Source organism: Anser anser (assembly GCF_964211835.1).
Source record: "Anser anser genome assembly, chromosome: 5".
Lineage (NCBI taxonomy): Eukaryota > Metazoa > Chordata > Aves > Anseriformes > Anatidae > Anser > Anser anser.
In genome coordinates, this window is record NC_139725.1 from 54,393,120 (window position 1) to 54,409,698 (window position 16,579).

Sequence of the window (16,579 nt, forward strand, 5' to 3'; positions counted from 1 at the left end):
TCAAACGTACTGGCTGGGCATTCCCTTGGGTAAGCTATTCAGAAGTTCTTAGGAAGCTTAAAAATTGGTACACGTTAGAACTGTTGGGTCAGTTATTCAGGCGTGAGTCTACCTGGTGCTCTGGAGAACCCTTGGAACTTCAGGCTCTCCCATCACGGCTCAGCGGTAGGATGGGGGTGGTGTCACCATGTTTTAAGAGAAAACTGTTGTTTAAGCCATTGGCAACAGCAGTGAGTTCATGACTCTGCTGTGGTGTGAGGGACGTGCTTTTCCACATCGTCCTGGCTGGGGCAGGTGGCTTCCTGCGCAGCACGTGGGGTGTGCAGTTCCCATTTTCAGGGGACCAGCTCTCGGGAGCCCGTGTTATAAACCTAGGTTGGGAAGGTGCTGGGCAGCACTGCATCTCTGTGTGCCCTGCCCAAGGGTAAACAAGGCATTTTATCTAGCTGACTAAATCATACAGAAACACCCTTCTGCTGCAGTCACCCCTTCCATGGAAATTATAGCATGTAGAGCAAGGGAGGAGCTGGGACAGGGAATATTTAGTTGGGTTTGCCACTGCCTATCTGATCCTAGACAGAAAAGTCTCTCAATGTAAGAAGCTGGTGGTGATCAGGCACAGGGGAGGAGAGGAAAACCAGAGCCTGTGCAATGAGACAAACATTTATCTGCTGTAGTGGAGGGCCAGTGCCAATCTGTCCCTTTTCCTGACAAGTGCCGATGATTAACCCCCAAAAGATGGCAACAGCTGCTGGCACTGGCTCTTGACATCTGTCTGCAATATACACGCAGCTGTATCTGGGGCAGGTGCTGTAGAAAACATGAGCAGGTAATAGATTTTGCAGGACTAGCTTGCAAGTCCCTGAGGCTGATTTGAACTGTTACAAATCTCACCCACACAGGCAGGTCTTCTGTCATCCAGGTGCATGCTGCCTTACCATACTGCCATGGAGCAGCTGCCGTAAGAATGCCACTACCAATTTAATTAACCTTCACCAAAGGCTTTTCCTTTTCCCCACTGAAAACAGAACTCTTTTTAATTTTCACCTTTCTCTTTCATATCACAGGTAGTGATTAATTACTCAATCGTGAAAGGACTGAAGTACAATCAAGCAACACCTACCTTTCATCAATGGCGCGATGCACGGCAAGTCTATGGCTTGAATTTTGCAAGCAAAGAAGAGGCTACCACATTCTCCAACGCAATGCTGTTTGCTCTGAATATCATGAATTCACAGGATGGAGGTAAGTTAGCAGCCACCATGGTCTTGTATTAATCTGTGACATTTTTATGATGATTCTTGTCAATCACCTGATGCAGTTGTGTTGATGGTATATTGTGATAAAAAACATGACCCTAAGAAACGGTTGGTCTCTGGTAGACCCCCTTTAGCTCAGCATTAGATGTGGTATGAATTGTACATGTTTTCAGGTTTTATTCTCCTTCCTTCCAATTTTTCATGGTACCTCAACTCACAGTAGGAAATCAATGGCTATTTGGGAGTGCCTCAGCAGGCAGGTAGCCCTGCTGATTTCTGTGGATCTGTTACCTGTAACATAGAAGAATAACATGTTAAATAAATAGAAGCTAGGGTAAAATTAGCAACCTTTTGTAAGAACTTCTGAGGTAGAATACAGAGCTCATATTTCCAGTATGTCACGTCTCGGCTGCAGCTGACTGTCCTTGTGGCTCAGCTTTGAGCATCCGGTGTCTTGGTTATTTGGTAAGGTAAAATGTAAAGGCTTGTGCTCTGGACATTGACTGGTGTTACTCATAACTATTGTACTGACTGTAGTTGAGGTTTGTGGTGAAGTATACTATTCTGCTAAATTGCCATTGCAACAACTTGCAAAGGCCCAGACTAATGTCCCCTTTTCTCAATGGAAATCCGATTCTGGTATGCGATGCCGAGATTAAGTACTGCCCTCGGTAACACGCCTAGGACCTCTTTGAAGTTCATGGGCTGCGACCAAAAAGCAGTCTTCATGTGGTGCCTTTTTTCCTCAAAATGTATACCACAGCCTTGTTTTTGTTTTGAAAACACAGCGATACAAGGTTAACGTCACTTGCTGCCGTCCAGTTCTTGCAGCAGTGTTCTATGGCATGAGGCAGCAGCCCTCCAGAGAAAGCAGAGCAGTAACTGTCCACATTATACCAGTTTCCAAGCACAAAAATATCCTTAAAATGTTTATCATTTTAGTCTCCTGAAAACACTCAATGCACAAATATATCTTACTAGGTAGTATACTAATAAGGTTTCATATTTTTTCTTTTGATATATCCATTCATGCTATTAAGCTGACAAATGCTAAAGTCATCAAAGAGCAAATTCTGTTTCCAGAAGTAGAGAACTGAATTCTGCCTTTTTCAGTTGGCCTCCTTCGGCTCTAGTTGTGCCACAGCAGGAGAACTTCAGGAGGAAATCTGGCCGACGCTCCCCAATCCTAAGCTCGTGTGTATCTGAGTAGTGCAGAGCTCTTTGGCTGCTAAAGGTCTCTCATACATGCTCAGCCCTGTTAGGTCACCAGGTGAAACTCCAAAATTCTGATGCTTTGCTTATGGTTTTGAGGTTGTGATTGGCTTAATGCCTATGTTGAGAGGCTTTTTGAAAAAGCCCTTAAGTTTATATATATTTTCACCTGTCTCTTCCCCTCAATGGGGTGGGTTTTCTTCAGGATTTTGAGGTTGGTCCAGAGAAGCGCACTGAGGAAGCGTGAGTTTCAAGATGAGAATTTATTGCTGTTATGCTAAAGTGAAAGAAACTGTCTTAAAGTGGCCTTGTCTAGAAAATTCAGTTGTTAGCTATTCCTAACAAAGCATAACAGGTATTTTTAAGAAAGAATATTTGGATACTAGAAGCACTATTAGATTTCTGTGAAGTTTATGAATATAGAGTAAATAATTATTTGGATTTGTTTCCATTATTTTATTAATTAGAATAAAATAGTGTTATATAGTTTAGTATACCATAGTGTTTTTAATGCTTTACATACACAAGGTTCAGACCATGCTGAAGACCTTCCATTTAAAGTTTGTACTTGTCATATATACAGACATGAATTGGGTCACACAGACGCCAAAATTTCCTGCTTTCTTTAAAAAAAAAAAAAAAAGAAGAAATAAAAGAAAAAAAGAAAAAAAAAGCTTTGGTAAACAATTGGTTTTTAGCAGTGCTTTTCTCTTTTACACAAAACATTTAAGGTTTCAAAGATTGTCAGCTGTCTCATTAGATACAGCTAAGGCTGTCTAAAACAGGAATTTCATTTAAAGGAAATGTCAGCTTTTTTTTTTCTAACTCTGATTCTATGAAACAAAGTCCCCAAATATTCATTTTTTATCAACTTTTTTTTTTTGAATTCCAAAATGTATTTTTTCATGTTTCTCTTTAAAACTATGAAAATGCCATTAGGTCATACCGAGACAATTTGGCAGTGGTAGTTGTACCTAATGGTTCTACATGAAAATAGTAAGACAACTGAAACAGACTCTTTTTCTTGGTTGTTCTTGACAATAACTTCTTAGAGGTAACGATCAGTAATTACATTTATTAAAATTGGGAACAAAATAAAATTTCAGAATTTTACTGACTCTAAAAGGAAAGTATTTTTACTCAAAGCTGCTTTTTTCTTACTACTTTGTGCGTAAGAGACAAAATTCAAGCTTTTGTACCCACAACTGTGTGGCATATAATGCTAACTTTGTCAGCATTAAATATCTTGACACTGCGCTTCTGCCGGGCTGTATTCACAACCTCTGTTTGTCTGGGCTGCTTCCCCTCGCCCTGCTTTCCCCAGGCAGCACACGAGGCGTAGGCGCAGTCAGCAGGGGCAGAGCACAAGGTCTGGGAAGGCAGTCGATGAACAACCGCGGACAGGGCAGCCTGCATCCCCCTCACCTTTGTGTTCCCCACACCACTGTGTGATGCTGGCGTACAACAGATACCTGTTCTCCCTTAGGACTTTTATGTTATCATAATTTTCCCAGCCATTGCAATTGTCTCAGCGTGAGGGTTGACAGCAGAAGTGTGTAATGGATATAAGGTACGAGATGTGTTTTCAGATCTGCTCTTCCAGGCTCATACTGCATATTGCTCGGATTTGTGGGCATGAATTCACACAGGCTCACATATCCATGTACTTTTTGAGGCACAGCCCCTGCCATCCATTCTGCTGACTGCATGCTGCATGGGGGTTGGATTTTTCATGTGCAAAAATCATGAGAAAAAGAAAAGCGTTTATTATATCCATGCATCCATGTATTAGGGTTTTGCTCTTGTGCAAGACAATCTGTCTCTTGTGGAGACGGATACCAGGTTTGAGGAGCGTATTTGTACACACAGAACTGTTCATACACTAATTAATTCCTCAACTGAAACCACAGAGTTAAACAGAGGTGTTCGCTCTGGCACATTCATCCTGAAAACAGCCTATCATAGCTATCTGTTAGCTCTGCAGTCTGGGATTTGCTACGTACACTACTTGGGACATGCTATTGTTTATTTGTTCCATATATCCCCCCTGAGACATTGCTGCATTTAGGCACTGCTGATCTTGTAGCTGGGCACAGGTTCTGTCTTCCCTCTCCCTTCAATTTACTGCCCACTTGTACAGACTGAAATGAATCGTGTCAGACTACAGCAGAAAGTCTGAGGCATGTCTTCAGCAGATGTGGAGTCAGGGTACTGTAACTAGATGGCCATTTGCGAAAATAACTAAGTCCTGTTCACAAAGCAATGGTGTGGGTTTTTTGAACGGCACGTTATGCTGAATTGGAGAGTTTTAAAAAGTTAGCAGTTCACGTCTGGGGGAACTGGAAATAATTTCTAGGCAGCGCTGACTTTGGCATGAATGAGTCACTTCAAATGAAGACACGGTTCTGAACTCGTGCTGAGAATTGCTGTGCTGCCCCACTTCTTTACGAGAGAGCCTCGTACACCACCACAACCCATCTCTCTGCACCGGTTGCATGAAGCACTAGCGAATGCTAAGCCAAGCGCTTCATTAAGTGCTTAAGGTTAAGTGGGCTGAATCAGATCCTAAATCCGGCTGCTGACTCACAAGCCTGTGTTAATCTGGGTTGCGTGTCGAGATCATCCCAGGGGAGGGATTCCTCCCAAGAGTATGATGGCCCACTTTTGGGAAAGTTGGGAGGAAAGCCATAGCCAGAACTTGCTGCCAAGGCTTATTTCTGCAGCGGCTGAACTCACTGACGTTGGCCGTCCCCCACGTGTCCAAATTCCTAGTGATGTGATGGGAGCTGCATCCTCAGGATGGGGTAAAGAAAGTCCTTACAATTCTGGAACTGAATGCAGTATTCATCTCAGTCTTGTGCCTTGTAAGGATGCTCATTATTGTGTTGGGAGTAATCTAAAATGATATAAAATATGAAAGAAAAGTAATAATAAAAGTGTCCCATCCTTCCTTGAGAGATTGACTCACTGAATCACAATTGTTTACCTGCCAGCTTGTTTATATGCCTAATTACTTTGATTCCCTTATATGTCTCTTTATTCTGTCCTCCTTTACAATAAAAATGCAGAACTGGTTCTGAGCCAACCTGTGAAATAAGAGCAGATGATAACATTGACTTGCTCATTACCAATCTCTTGCTTACAGTTGTTTAATGGTGTCATTTAGCAAGGCCATTAGCATGACAAATGGCTTCTTGTTAAACTGTTGGTTTGTTCTGTTCTTGTTGTTGTTTTTTTTTGTTGTTTTGTTTTGTTTTTCATGGGAGTCCACTTTGTGAAGCCAGCCCTGTTTACTGCTGTGAATTACTCGATGCAAGGAGTGTCGCTGTCCTACCTTGTCACTGGCAGCTGGATATCACTGGGGACGGAGCAGCATCCCTTCTTGCCCTGCATTTTACATGGATCATGCTTAAAGGCTGTTTGATGTCTGCTAAGCAGACAGGGTTCATGTTCTTTGGGGCTTACATCCTCTTAGATTTAACAAATGCAATGACAGATGACAGCGCAGCACGGTTATTGGAGCAGGGCATGAGGTGAGGATATCAGCAAGTGTCTTGAGCTTCTGTGGTTGAAAGACTAGGTACATCTTGGGGAAGAACAGACAGTCTTGAGATATGCAACCTACTGGTAAATTGTGTAATGAGTATTATATATTATGGAATTACTTTTATTTTCTTTCAATATCTTTGTCTTGGGGACTTGGGCAGATATTGACATACAATATAAGAAAATCATTGCTACTCACAGACCTGACTTGAGCTCTGCAGGAAGAGCATTTTGGCAGTCGGGAGGAGTCTTTCCCACTCCTTTTTTTCTGATTAGTAGATCTGCTGGCTTTTCTTTTTCACCATTACGGATTATTTGCAATTTCTCCAGCTTCCTTTTCCATAAATTGGACTTGATTCAGTTTTTCAGTGTTTGAGATCTTTTTCAGTTCCTTCAGTTGTTCCACTCTTTCCCTAGTCCAGACGTGACTATTTCCATATTGCTGGAAGGAAGTTGCTTGTACAGCACTTTAAGCCCTCCAAAATAAGGGTAGAAACAGAAGAAAGCATTGATTCATCAAACAGCGATAAACTGGCAGCATATAGCAGGATTCCTCTCTCCTGGCTAGATGCCTGAAGTATTTGTAGTGTTTCTGTGAGCATGGGATGTGTGTGAAGATTACGGTGTACCAGATTTCAGATGAAAGACTCTGTAATTTATTGGATATCATTTTGTAATGTTATATTCAGCTCATTTTTCGTTAGCATTTTTCCGACTAGTCCTTTAGCTGTATTAGTCTTCTACAATGCAGTGGCTGGTTTACTTGATAATATTGCCCCAAGACTTCCCAGCACCGCAGAGGACACAGTGTGGGAAGACAAAAGACTGCGTCTTCATTACAGTCCTGCATATTACATAAAATAACTCATCAGTAATGGAGGGGACCCACCACAGAGTACAGTGACCATTTGCAGCCAGCTGTTTCCAAAACCTTTCTGGTGTAAAGGGATCTGTGCCCCGTGCAAGGCACTTCACGTAATGCGCTGCAAGCTGCTTTCCCATACTACCAGGTGTGTTGATGCATATTACAAAACACTAAAATGGTTTATTCTGTGCACATTTTACTTTTAGCTGTGCTGATAGCATCTACAGGCTGATGTAACCTCCTGTCGTGTGGGCATTGCTGGGCTGCAAGCATGCCATTATGCTGCAGGTCTTCTAACCGAATCATCCCAGAAGTTGTTCCTATTTATAATGTAGGCAAAGAGAACTTGTAAATAACAAACTTTTAAACTTACTAGTGTAAACATGATCCATGTGGTCAGATGCCCAGCGCTAGCCAAAATAGCAAGCCACGGGCAATGGTTAATTGAGTGCATGTTAAAAATACAAAAAGTTTTTGCTTCTTTAAAAACCAAAGCTTTCCTGGGGGAATAAATCTTACCCAACTGTCATCTTCCAAAAGCACAAGAGAAAGGTTTAGAGAAATTAAGTTTCACAATTTTTCCAGCCTCATGCTTACTCCAGTTTCAATGTAAACTTCAGCTGCTCAGAAATGCACTGCAGATGGGGCAATTTCTAATCTAACTTGCTGTGCTTTTACGTCAATGAAGAGGGGGAGAAGGGAATTCGAGCAAGATGATGACCTTTTTCCTTTCATCTTCTGCATTGCTTTAGCACTGGGTCTGTTCTGCAATAATCCACCTGACATTATTCCTGTAGTATATTGCTTACTATAGGAATAGATTTCTTCAGATGATCGTTTGTGAACTGGGCAGAGATGAGGTGTTACACAGCAAACAAGTGTGAATTTTCTTGAGCAGCCAAGGAAAGGTACTCTCCTGCTGGTGGCCCAGTGCATCTTCAGTGGTTCCCATCTCTGCCTGATCCACCGAGGGCTGGAGTCCCCTTTCGACCTAGCTGAAAAACATCAGTTCAGGCCATAACAGCTCTTGTTATGTCTCGCTCTGAAGGCTCTTCCTTTCCGTGCTGATGGAGATAACAGTCCTCGTACAAGCCCACTGCCCATGTTTCCAAAATAGCCAACGCTTCTCCTCCTGCCACTATGGGCACTTGCCTTGCGAGCTTCCCCTGCCTGCGGAACTGCTCCGGTTAGGTTGGGTTTCCGAGAGGGTTATGTGGAATTTCTAAGAACTTGGGCACTCGACATAAGTTGAGCCCACGTTAAGAGAAATGTGTTTACAGCCATTCCAAGAGAAGCAGACCACACTGGTGTGCTAACACCACCCTCGCAGCGCACCCAGAGCTGGACGCACTTGGCCCAGCCAGAAGCGGAGAGGAGACTGCTTCATCTGCCGTGTTAGCTTGGCTCCAGCTGAGCGCAGCGCAGGAGGTGGATTGCTCTACTCATGAACAGATAAGCTGGGCTTGAAGTCTCCTTCCAGCATTACAACTGTAAATATCGCTGCAGTTATTCATCTCCCAGGAAGTACCAAACTGTTATTTAGTTATTCTGCTGTTAAGAAGTAGGCATCATTTCTTCCATTCAGTTTTTTAATCCCCCAGATGGTAGGCAACCATGGCAAAATGCTTTCCAGAGCAGTGAAGTGCTCTCCTGGTGTTATGCTAATAAAACCCCGTGGCACGTTGCTTGTAAACGTCTTAGCCACTTTCTGCAGGATTCTCTTATCCTGCCCTCACCCATCTCGAGCAACAAAAGGTGCCTCTGTTCTTTGAAGAGCGTAACAAATCTAACGGCTCTTGAGGCTCTCACTGATGTTTTTGCTGTGCTGAAATCTTCAGCACTAAATGCAAACCACTTCAGGAAGGAAACTGTGGGGGGAGAAAACTGCTGAGAGATTTAAAGGAGACTTGTGCATGCTGAGAGAGGAGAGTCCTGCTAGCGAGATCCCCTAGCACCATTGCCCTCAACCCTTGCTTTTCTGAAACTGGTGCAACCTGGCAAAGCTCCCAGAGCTCGGTGGCAAAAGATGCAGTGTGGCTTTGTCACTAGGCTCTTGTAAGTGGCAGAAGAATATATTAGTTTAGAAAAAAAAGGAATTTCAGGAATTTGAGAAGTGTAGTAATTTGCATGTAAGCAGTGTGGACCAGATTTTGGCCATTGATCTTTTAGAGACTGTAAGATGTCCTTGCTCAACACGCTGCTTTATCTCCCCCACTGGCAAGGGCTCCTTTTTTGGGGTTATTCTGGGCTATATACACACCGTGTCCTGTGTCAGGCAACGGCTGTGCCAGGAGCTCGGCCTCGAGCCACCAAAGTGCAAAAGTTGTCTTTCCCCTGGAGATGCTGTGACTCAGAGGCGGCTCCGTGTCGCTCTCCCTCCTCTGCATCCTCTTGTCTCCCCAGGGACGTGGTGGCAGAAGAAGTGTCTGCCACCAGCCTATGCCACCCGTGTGTTGCCAAGCATAACCTCGGTAGAGGGTGGCAGGGTGGGATGTCCTAAAATGCCCGAGGAAGGTAGGTGCTGGTGGCCCAAACAGGGCACAGTCCTTTGCAGGATCCCAGCCTGACTACTGCACTCTTCCCCTGGTGCATCCTGTTTCAGTCTCTTCTAAATTGTGCAACAAAAAAATGGCTTTTTGTGATGAAAACAGTGTGTTCTTTTTCTCTTTACCTTTTCCAATGCCATACTTTGCCATGCCAAATCTCAGTGTGTTTTGTTTTGTTCAACACTAACAGACTTCTGGACACTTATTTACTGGTTGGACATCTCATTGCTTTCAGTGAAAGAGAAATTGCTTCTTGCAAGAGATTTAAATTTTTTTTTTTAGAAAACTTTCAGTTTTGTGTTCATTTGCTGTCATTCTGAAAGTGCTTCAGTATTTGGTGTCCTGGGGTAGTCTCTAAAATAACTTCAGTAATATGATTTCATTTCTGTCAGAACAAGAATTGCATTTGAGGAAAGCAGTTTGTCTTCCTCTTCAGCCCCTGCACGAGCTAGAGGTGCTGCAATTCCACAAGGAACGACGATGCCCTGTTTAACTCTTCACGTACTCTGACATCCCACTCCAATCCTTTTGTACTCTTTTGCACTATTTTTAAAGCCAGATATTGAAAAGAACGTTCTTTTTGAAGAGAAAAAAAAAAACAATATCAAAAACAAATAAATTACTTTAAATGCTCTAAGGGATGTGTTTGTTCTTAAAGAAAAAAACTGGCCGGGCAGTCTGCTGTGGTGGTAGTTACACAGATCCAGATTTGCAGAGTGATAACTCTGATAGGCATTCCTGACTCGAATAGCCAAAAAAGGATTGATTTTTAAGATGGTGCTGCACTCCTTCAAGTGCTCTCTATTTTTGGAAAAGTAAACTGTAGAAACTTCCAAACAATTGTGCTCAGAGTGACATCTCCAGCTTTCTACAACATTAATAGGTATCCGAGCATACCTAATGCAGGAATATTGCATTGTGTTCATTTTCAATCATCGTGCAAAAATGGTGCGTTCTGATAATTATGGTGTTGTCTAATTCTAGTGTTATCTGCACACACACACGCAAATATTATTCGCGGGTACCCTATGCTAATTTTTGGGTACTAACTAATTTATAATGTGATTAACTTGAAATTAAATATACAAATATATAGAGATTACAATAGGTTTTGGTTCATTAGTTGATGAGCTGGCAAAAAAAAAATGATTCTTCTTTATTTAGTAGATTTTCTGAATTCCCAGCTCAGGGTCAGTTCTTACAGTAGCTCGTCTTTGTGCAATAATTCTTACACTTCCCTAGCTGTATCTCACCCCAAACATACAATAATTGTGTGACCACAGTCCTCCTGTTAACTGGAGCAGAAGTTAATAATCTTTAATACAAACTTCTGCATCTGAGCAAGGCTGTCTTTGTGATCAAGGAGGAGAATCAGATGTTCATAGGATGTTCAGATATGGATTTTAGGTGCCTCTACCAGGCACTTCTAAGCAAAATTCAGCCTGGTTTTCTCTCTTTTTCTTCATTGCCTGTAAAGAATTGCTGTGAAGAACCCATCCCGGTATATGACAGTTTTTCTATGATCCTCTTCCAAACTTTCTAATTAATGGAGTAATTATTTCTAATCACAGCTATAATTAATTAGTAATTACAATAATAATTAAACCTCTGGTTTAATTAATAGTAAGTTATACAACTTGAAATCAATGTACATAAGCTGTATTTTTAGCGATACTCCCTGGATTTCCCTGGGACGCCTAGGGAGAGCTCACAAGGGTGCGTGTGTGAGTGTGCATTCACATGGGCCCTGCTCATCGGATTATCACTTCTCTGGCCGCCTGAGCTCTGCAAACAGATGGCCTTTGTACATGCAAGTTTTTGCATTTAAAACCAGAAGTGAACTCAGGAAGCAATTCGTAAGTATATAGGTAGGAATGAGTTGCAGGGCCAAGAGGATTTTTCACATGTAATCAGAATAAAATTGATAGTGTTTTGATACAGATTTTTTTTTTTTAATTTTGCTTTCATTGTGTGCCACAATTCACTGCGTGATCAACGTGCAATAAAAATGCGTTCCTGCTCCAAACACGCAGCATTTAGGACCACGGCACGGAGCAGTGCAGCCGAGGAGTTTGGGCACAGCCATGCTGACAGCAGGCTCGGCGCGAGGCAAGTCGTGCTGTTTGATTCAAACCGCTCAGCGCGTCGCCATATGCTGCCGCCAGCAAAGCATGCAGAGCAGCTTCTGCCGCTGGCTGGTAATCCCCGGGGAGCTCACAGAGATTCTATTAATTGCCTTCTTAAAGGACTCTGCCCGGTCATCCAGCATCTTGTTTTTCACGAGACGGAGAGCCAGAAGTTCTAGGTGGTAGGGCTTTCTGCAAGCAAAACCTCTGACCCTTGTGGAAACGACTGTTGGGGTTTCTCCACCTAATCCCAAGGAGAAAATACAACCAAAAATGGGATTTTTAACAGAGCTGCAATCACCGTGCATGTTTGCTTTGCACCACACAGAGAGGGGACAGCTCGCCCAGAGGTGACGGGTGTGCACGTGGCCACGTGCTGGGGGAGGGTGGCTTGCCAAGCTGCTCAGCCCCTGCAGCACAGCAGGGAGCTGCGATAAAATGGAACAATCTCTGGTCGTCCTGTAGTTCAGGAAGGAAGTCATCTGCGAGGAGGTGATTCTGGTTCACACGGTGCACAGCCTTTGCACTTGTACGTGCTCAGCTGCACAGCTGCAGCGAAGTCAGCGTGATTCATGTCTTGAGACTGCATTTTAAAATCTGCTCCGGTTCTACTGATAAAAAAGCCAAACCCTGCAAAGCAATCACCGTCCATCTGATTTGCATGGATTGCTTTATCTCTTGGTCTTGATTAGTATTCCGGAGTGCACCCTATAAAACATCGATTTTAATTCTGTTTTCTCCACGGCTGGTTTCCAGGGACTCCCTCTGCTGGTTAGTGCAGCACCTAAAAAGCTGTGTGCGTCCTTGTCTGTGCAATACGGTGTCCTGCTGGAGGTAGATAATGTGGGCATGGCAATGTAAGGGAGAAATGTAAACCTATTTCATTCACTAAATGGAAGGAAAATAGCAGTAGTTATTTACTGCACTGCTTTTGCTCTATTTTAATGCAAGCCTATCCTCTGTGCTAAGGGAGAGAATTATAGTGCTTAAATAAGGCCAGTTTTCCAATATTGACTAAATCTTACCCGAGGGGCCCATTTTGTGCTCTTCTTAATCTTAATTATGGAAATGGTAAGTTCTCTTTCTACCCTATGTAGGAATATTGTGACTTTGAGGCCAGTGACTACAGGGGTCACTGCTCTCTGGGCGACAGATAAATAGAGGATTATACGTAATACATAATCAGTGGAGCAGTGGCGTTTAGACAGTGGGAAGTTGCCTTTATTTCCCTCTAAGACATGCAGTGCATGGAAGTGCTTTGTCTTCTGATGCTATGCAAGGCTCAGAGGACAAGACGTAGAGCCAAGGGAATTGCAAATCTCACTCTTCTCAGTTTCTGGTGGTGTTGTGCAAATTGGCAGAGCGCTGCTGTGAGGAAGCAGGGAGGCAGCTGGCTTAGAGGTGCTTTCCAAAAAACGTGTCCCCAGTATCAACTGCAAGAGTTAAACAGAAGGCGCAGCTCTACAGCTGCATCCCACGTGGAGGCTGTGGGCGTCCACGGTGCTGACCAGGAGACAATGCAAGAGATACGACCCCCGATGGGTTTGGTAAAGCAGGGGTTGCAGGCACGGTTATTTGCAGTAGGTGACAATGAGCCATGACTTGTCATCTTGTAAGTGTGTATTCTCTCGTATAATGCTGTCTAAGCAAATTAGCAGCAATCATTGTAAATGGCTTTCTGCAAGAAATACAATACATTATTGTGAATAAAAATCTCGTTAGGGATAAATGAGTCGTGTTAGTGTTTGAACTGACGATGTGTGTGTTGACCATTCCGAGAAGCTTGCCATCTAAAAATTTGAAGGCTGGAGACGTACACTGGGAGAGCTGGGAGGAGAGTACTGCCTTCAGGACCTCCTGATCTGACGTTCAAATCTTGTTACTCTTAAAGGATAGGCCTGGGAGAGGCAGGAGGGCACTGGTGATGTAGATGTTGGAGAGTATTGCTGGTGTCTGCAGGAGTGGCAGGATCGCCAAAGCCAGCTGTGATAAGCTAATGTCAAAAATGTTTCCAAAACCCTTGTTCCTGACCAGCACAGGTGAAGATCTTACTCCAGGTGTGTTCAAACGTCTGTCTGCCGTGGCCGTAGGCTCCAGTTGGTGAGTTCAGACCCTGGGTACTGAGCTAAAATGTACAACCAGCAGAAGCTGGGATAAGCTGCCCAGGTTGCCCTGCCCAGAGCTGTCATTTGGGGATGGATCAGATGTAAGCACGCACCTAGCTGGCCGTGTGGCTTCTCGCGGTGCTGTCGGTGTCGCTACAAGGCAAATGTCAGTGCACGGCGGGACAGGGGCTCTGCAGCAGGTGACAGCGCGTCAGCCCATGTTTGTGCACATTTGTAATGCTGCTGCTTGGCTGTTCGACACAAACGTTATTCAGTGTTGACTGCGGGGTATTTTGGGCTTTTTTCACACCTTTAAAAATACACATGTGCTCACGAGTCACTGAGATTATCACCTCCTTTGACTGCTTGAGCTTGCAAAATGTGAACTGCTGGTTCTCGTGGAGCAGTGCCGTGCTCCCAGCTGCAGGTCGGGGTGAGGAGCCCGAGGGCAGGTACCCCCAGGTACCCACCTGCTGCTTTACGGGGGGAGCAAAGGGTTGTTCAGAAGGTTGGATATGTTAGAAACAGACCCAAATGAACAGGGATTGTCCTGAAATTCATCAGTTGTTCAGTTCTGGGGTGTTGGTTCATTGCTTTGAAAAGGGAGGGTATTTTTAATGTGAAGTTGTGCTTACACACCAAAAATATGCTTCATAACCATGCTTTGGGCTGGTTTCTAGTTAGCAGGGGATTATTTTGCTTTTTCCTCTGTCACGTACAGTCATTCAGGGGGAAATATATTTATTTATTCATTCATTAATTTTTTTTTCTTTTGCAATAGCAACTAAATCAGTTTATGAGATTTTTTTTTTAATTTCTTTTCTGGCATACCATAGGCAACCAGTATCATCATCCACAATACAAATGGCTCTGGGCGTTTGGATCTGGGAGGTTGGATTCCCATGCATCATTTGCAGATGTATACATTTCACTTCTTAAGATGCTTTGCCAGCAAATCTTACAGGGTCCTTGCTAAACGCAAAAGAAAATACTCTGAATCAGCAAAACAGCACAACTAACTGAACTCTGAAGAATAGAAATGAGCCTTTCGTTGTCCACCAGAGCCTGCCAAAACACTAAGTGCTGCTGCTGACTAACAGGAATGGCACGTCTGATGCAATGGCTGGCGAGGATTAGCATGCAAAATGCTGCAGGGTAGGCACCGTGAGCAGGCAAGGAGGGGCGGATGGCATCCTGGACATGTGGCTGAAACGTGCGGACAGGTTCCTGGATCTGCCGTGGGGCAGGAGGCACTGGGAGAAGCCTGGCCCACCAGCAAAACTCCTGACTCTTGGAGGTAAATGAAGTGCTTACCTTACCTCTAGGCTGTGAAAGGAAGGCTTTAAGAAGTGTAACAAAGGTGAGGATCCAAAGGGAAGCATGCCTCATGCTTCCTGTTGATCGTTTTATTCCTCATCTCTCCGACCTTTCTGATCACCCTAGATTTAATATTTAGACTTCAGGACTAAAGTTGAATAATAAAGGCAGATGCTCTTTAGGTTATCTGGCATTTGATTCCATTTTTTGCTATCTGCTGTAACATTGCTGTAAGCCCAGAGAAACTGCATTTTGTTTGACTGTTATCGCAATGATTTTCATGGATACAGCCCCTGGATGGCTTTTCGTTATCTCATCAGCCTGCGAGTGCAGCCCCAAGCTGCCTTCTTTTTGCCTGTCAGAGTGTACTGGCATGTCCAGAAATTGCCCAATTAAGGTTGTGCTGTATACATTTCTTGTCTTAGGCCACGTTATTTTGCAGTTAGGTCTTTCAACACTGCCATGTCTTTAAATAACGTTTTCCCTGACACTGCAAATTGTGCAAAAAGTTGAGAGCAGATCCACTGAAGTGTGCTGTAGGAGTTGGGTGGGGGTTGGTCAGCCACCATTAACACACAAGGAAAGCATTTTTATGCTGATGCATTGAGAAACCATTGCAAAAACCTCAGAAGTGCAGACGTGTCCTAAATAATGCTGCAGAGTTCGGCGTTGGCTTCTGGGGTGGGTTGAGTCTGCAAGAGCTGCTCAGGAGCCTGTTTAATAGTCAGGTTCTCCCATACATCTCACTGACACCGCTCATGTGCACCCTAGTTTCTCTTCCACTTCTGAAGTTTAATTACGGGTACGGTAACGACCAACCTGTGTGTTTCTTCCTAAGCATTCTGGAGGTGCATCAAGCCTGGGTAAATCACTGGGAGGTCTGCAGCAGGTGTTAGGTGTGTGTGCTTAAGTCACCTTTTTATCAACACTGGTAAAAATGTTTTCAAGGTTCTTTTAGTGGAAACCCAGACTTTTGCCCAGAAATACCTTACATCTGATAATACTTTCTGTTTTACTGAAATAAAAATGGGACTTTAGACCTTCCTGAGAAGATAAAGCATGTATTTTTTTCATTCTGAAATCGCCCTTTGTTTCATTTCTTTTTTCAGATACACATAACGTAACATACCGTGTTTGGTTATCTTGAAGTCAGTAACAAAATCTCAGCTTTCTAAATCAATATATGGAGAAATTTAAATCAAACACTCTTCGGTGTTTTCATTTTAAAGCGCAAATTCAAGATAAATTACAAAAACATAAAAGAACTGTTTCGTTTGAAAAGCTGAAATGAAGCATTTAAAAATTTAAAAAGAAAATTCATACATTCTATTCACAATCAAAAAAAACCCACAAAATTATTTGCAAATAATTTTTGAATTATTATTTCTTTAATTAAAATGCAGAATTTTACCTTAAAAGTCTTCGCTGCTGTAGTAGAAAATGTCAAGTGGATATGATTCCTGGTCAGCAGTATCTTGAATAACTAGATTTCACATTATTTTTTATGGGTTATTTTAGTGTTAAGATTAATTTATGGCTATAAATTAGTAGCTATTTAAACAAAACTGCAAAACATACTGTCAGCTTTCGCGCTACATCATTT

General features: G+C 43.1%; 1 protein-coding gene across 10 annotated transcripts in view; it reads left to right on the forward strand.

Annotated features, from left to right (window-relative positions):
* Nucleotides 1–16,579, forward strand: part of EVL (Enah/Vasp-like) — a 146,541-nt gene that overhangs the window by 83,189 nt on the left and 46,773 nt on the right. For all 10 annotated transcript variants that reach the window (XM_083836553.1, XM_083836559.1, XM_083836556.1 and 7 more), the window contains exon 3: nucleotides 1,068–1,245. In XM_083836553.1, coding sequence (XP_083692679.1) covers nucleotides 1,068–1,245 — 178 coding nt within the window. The remainder of the gene's footprint in view (nucleotides 1–1,067; nucleotides 1,246–16,579) is intronic.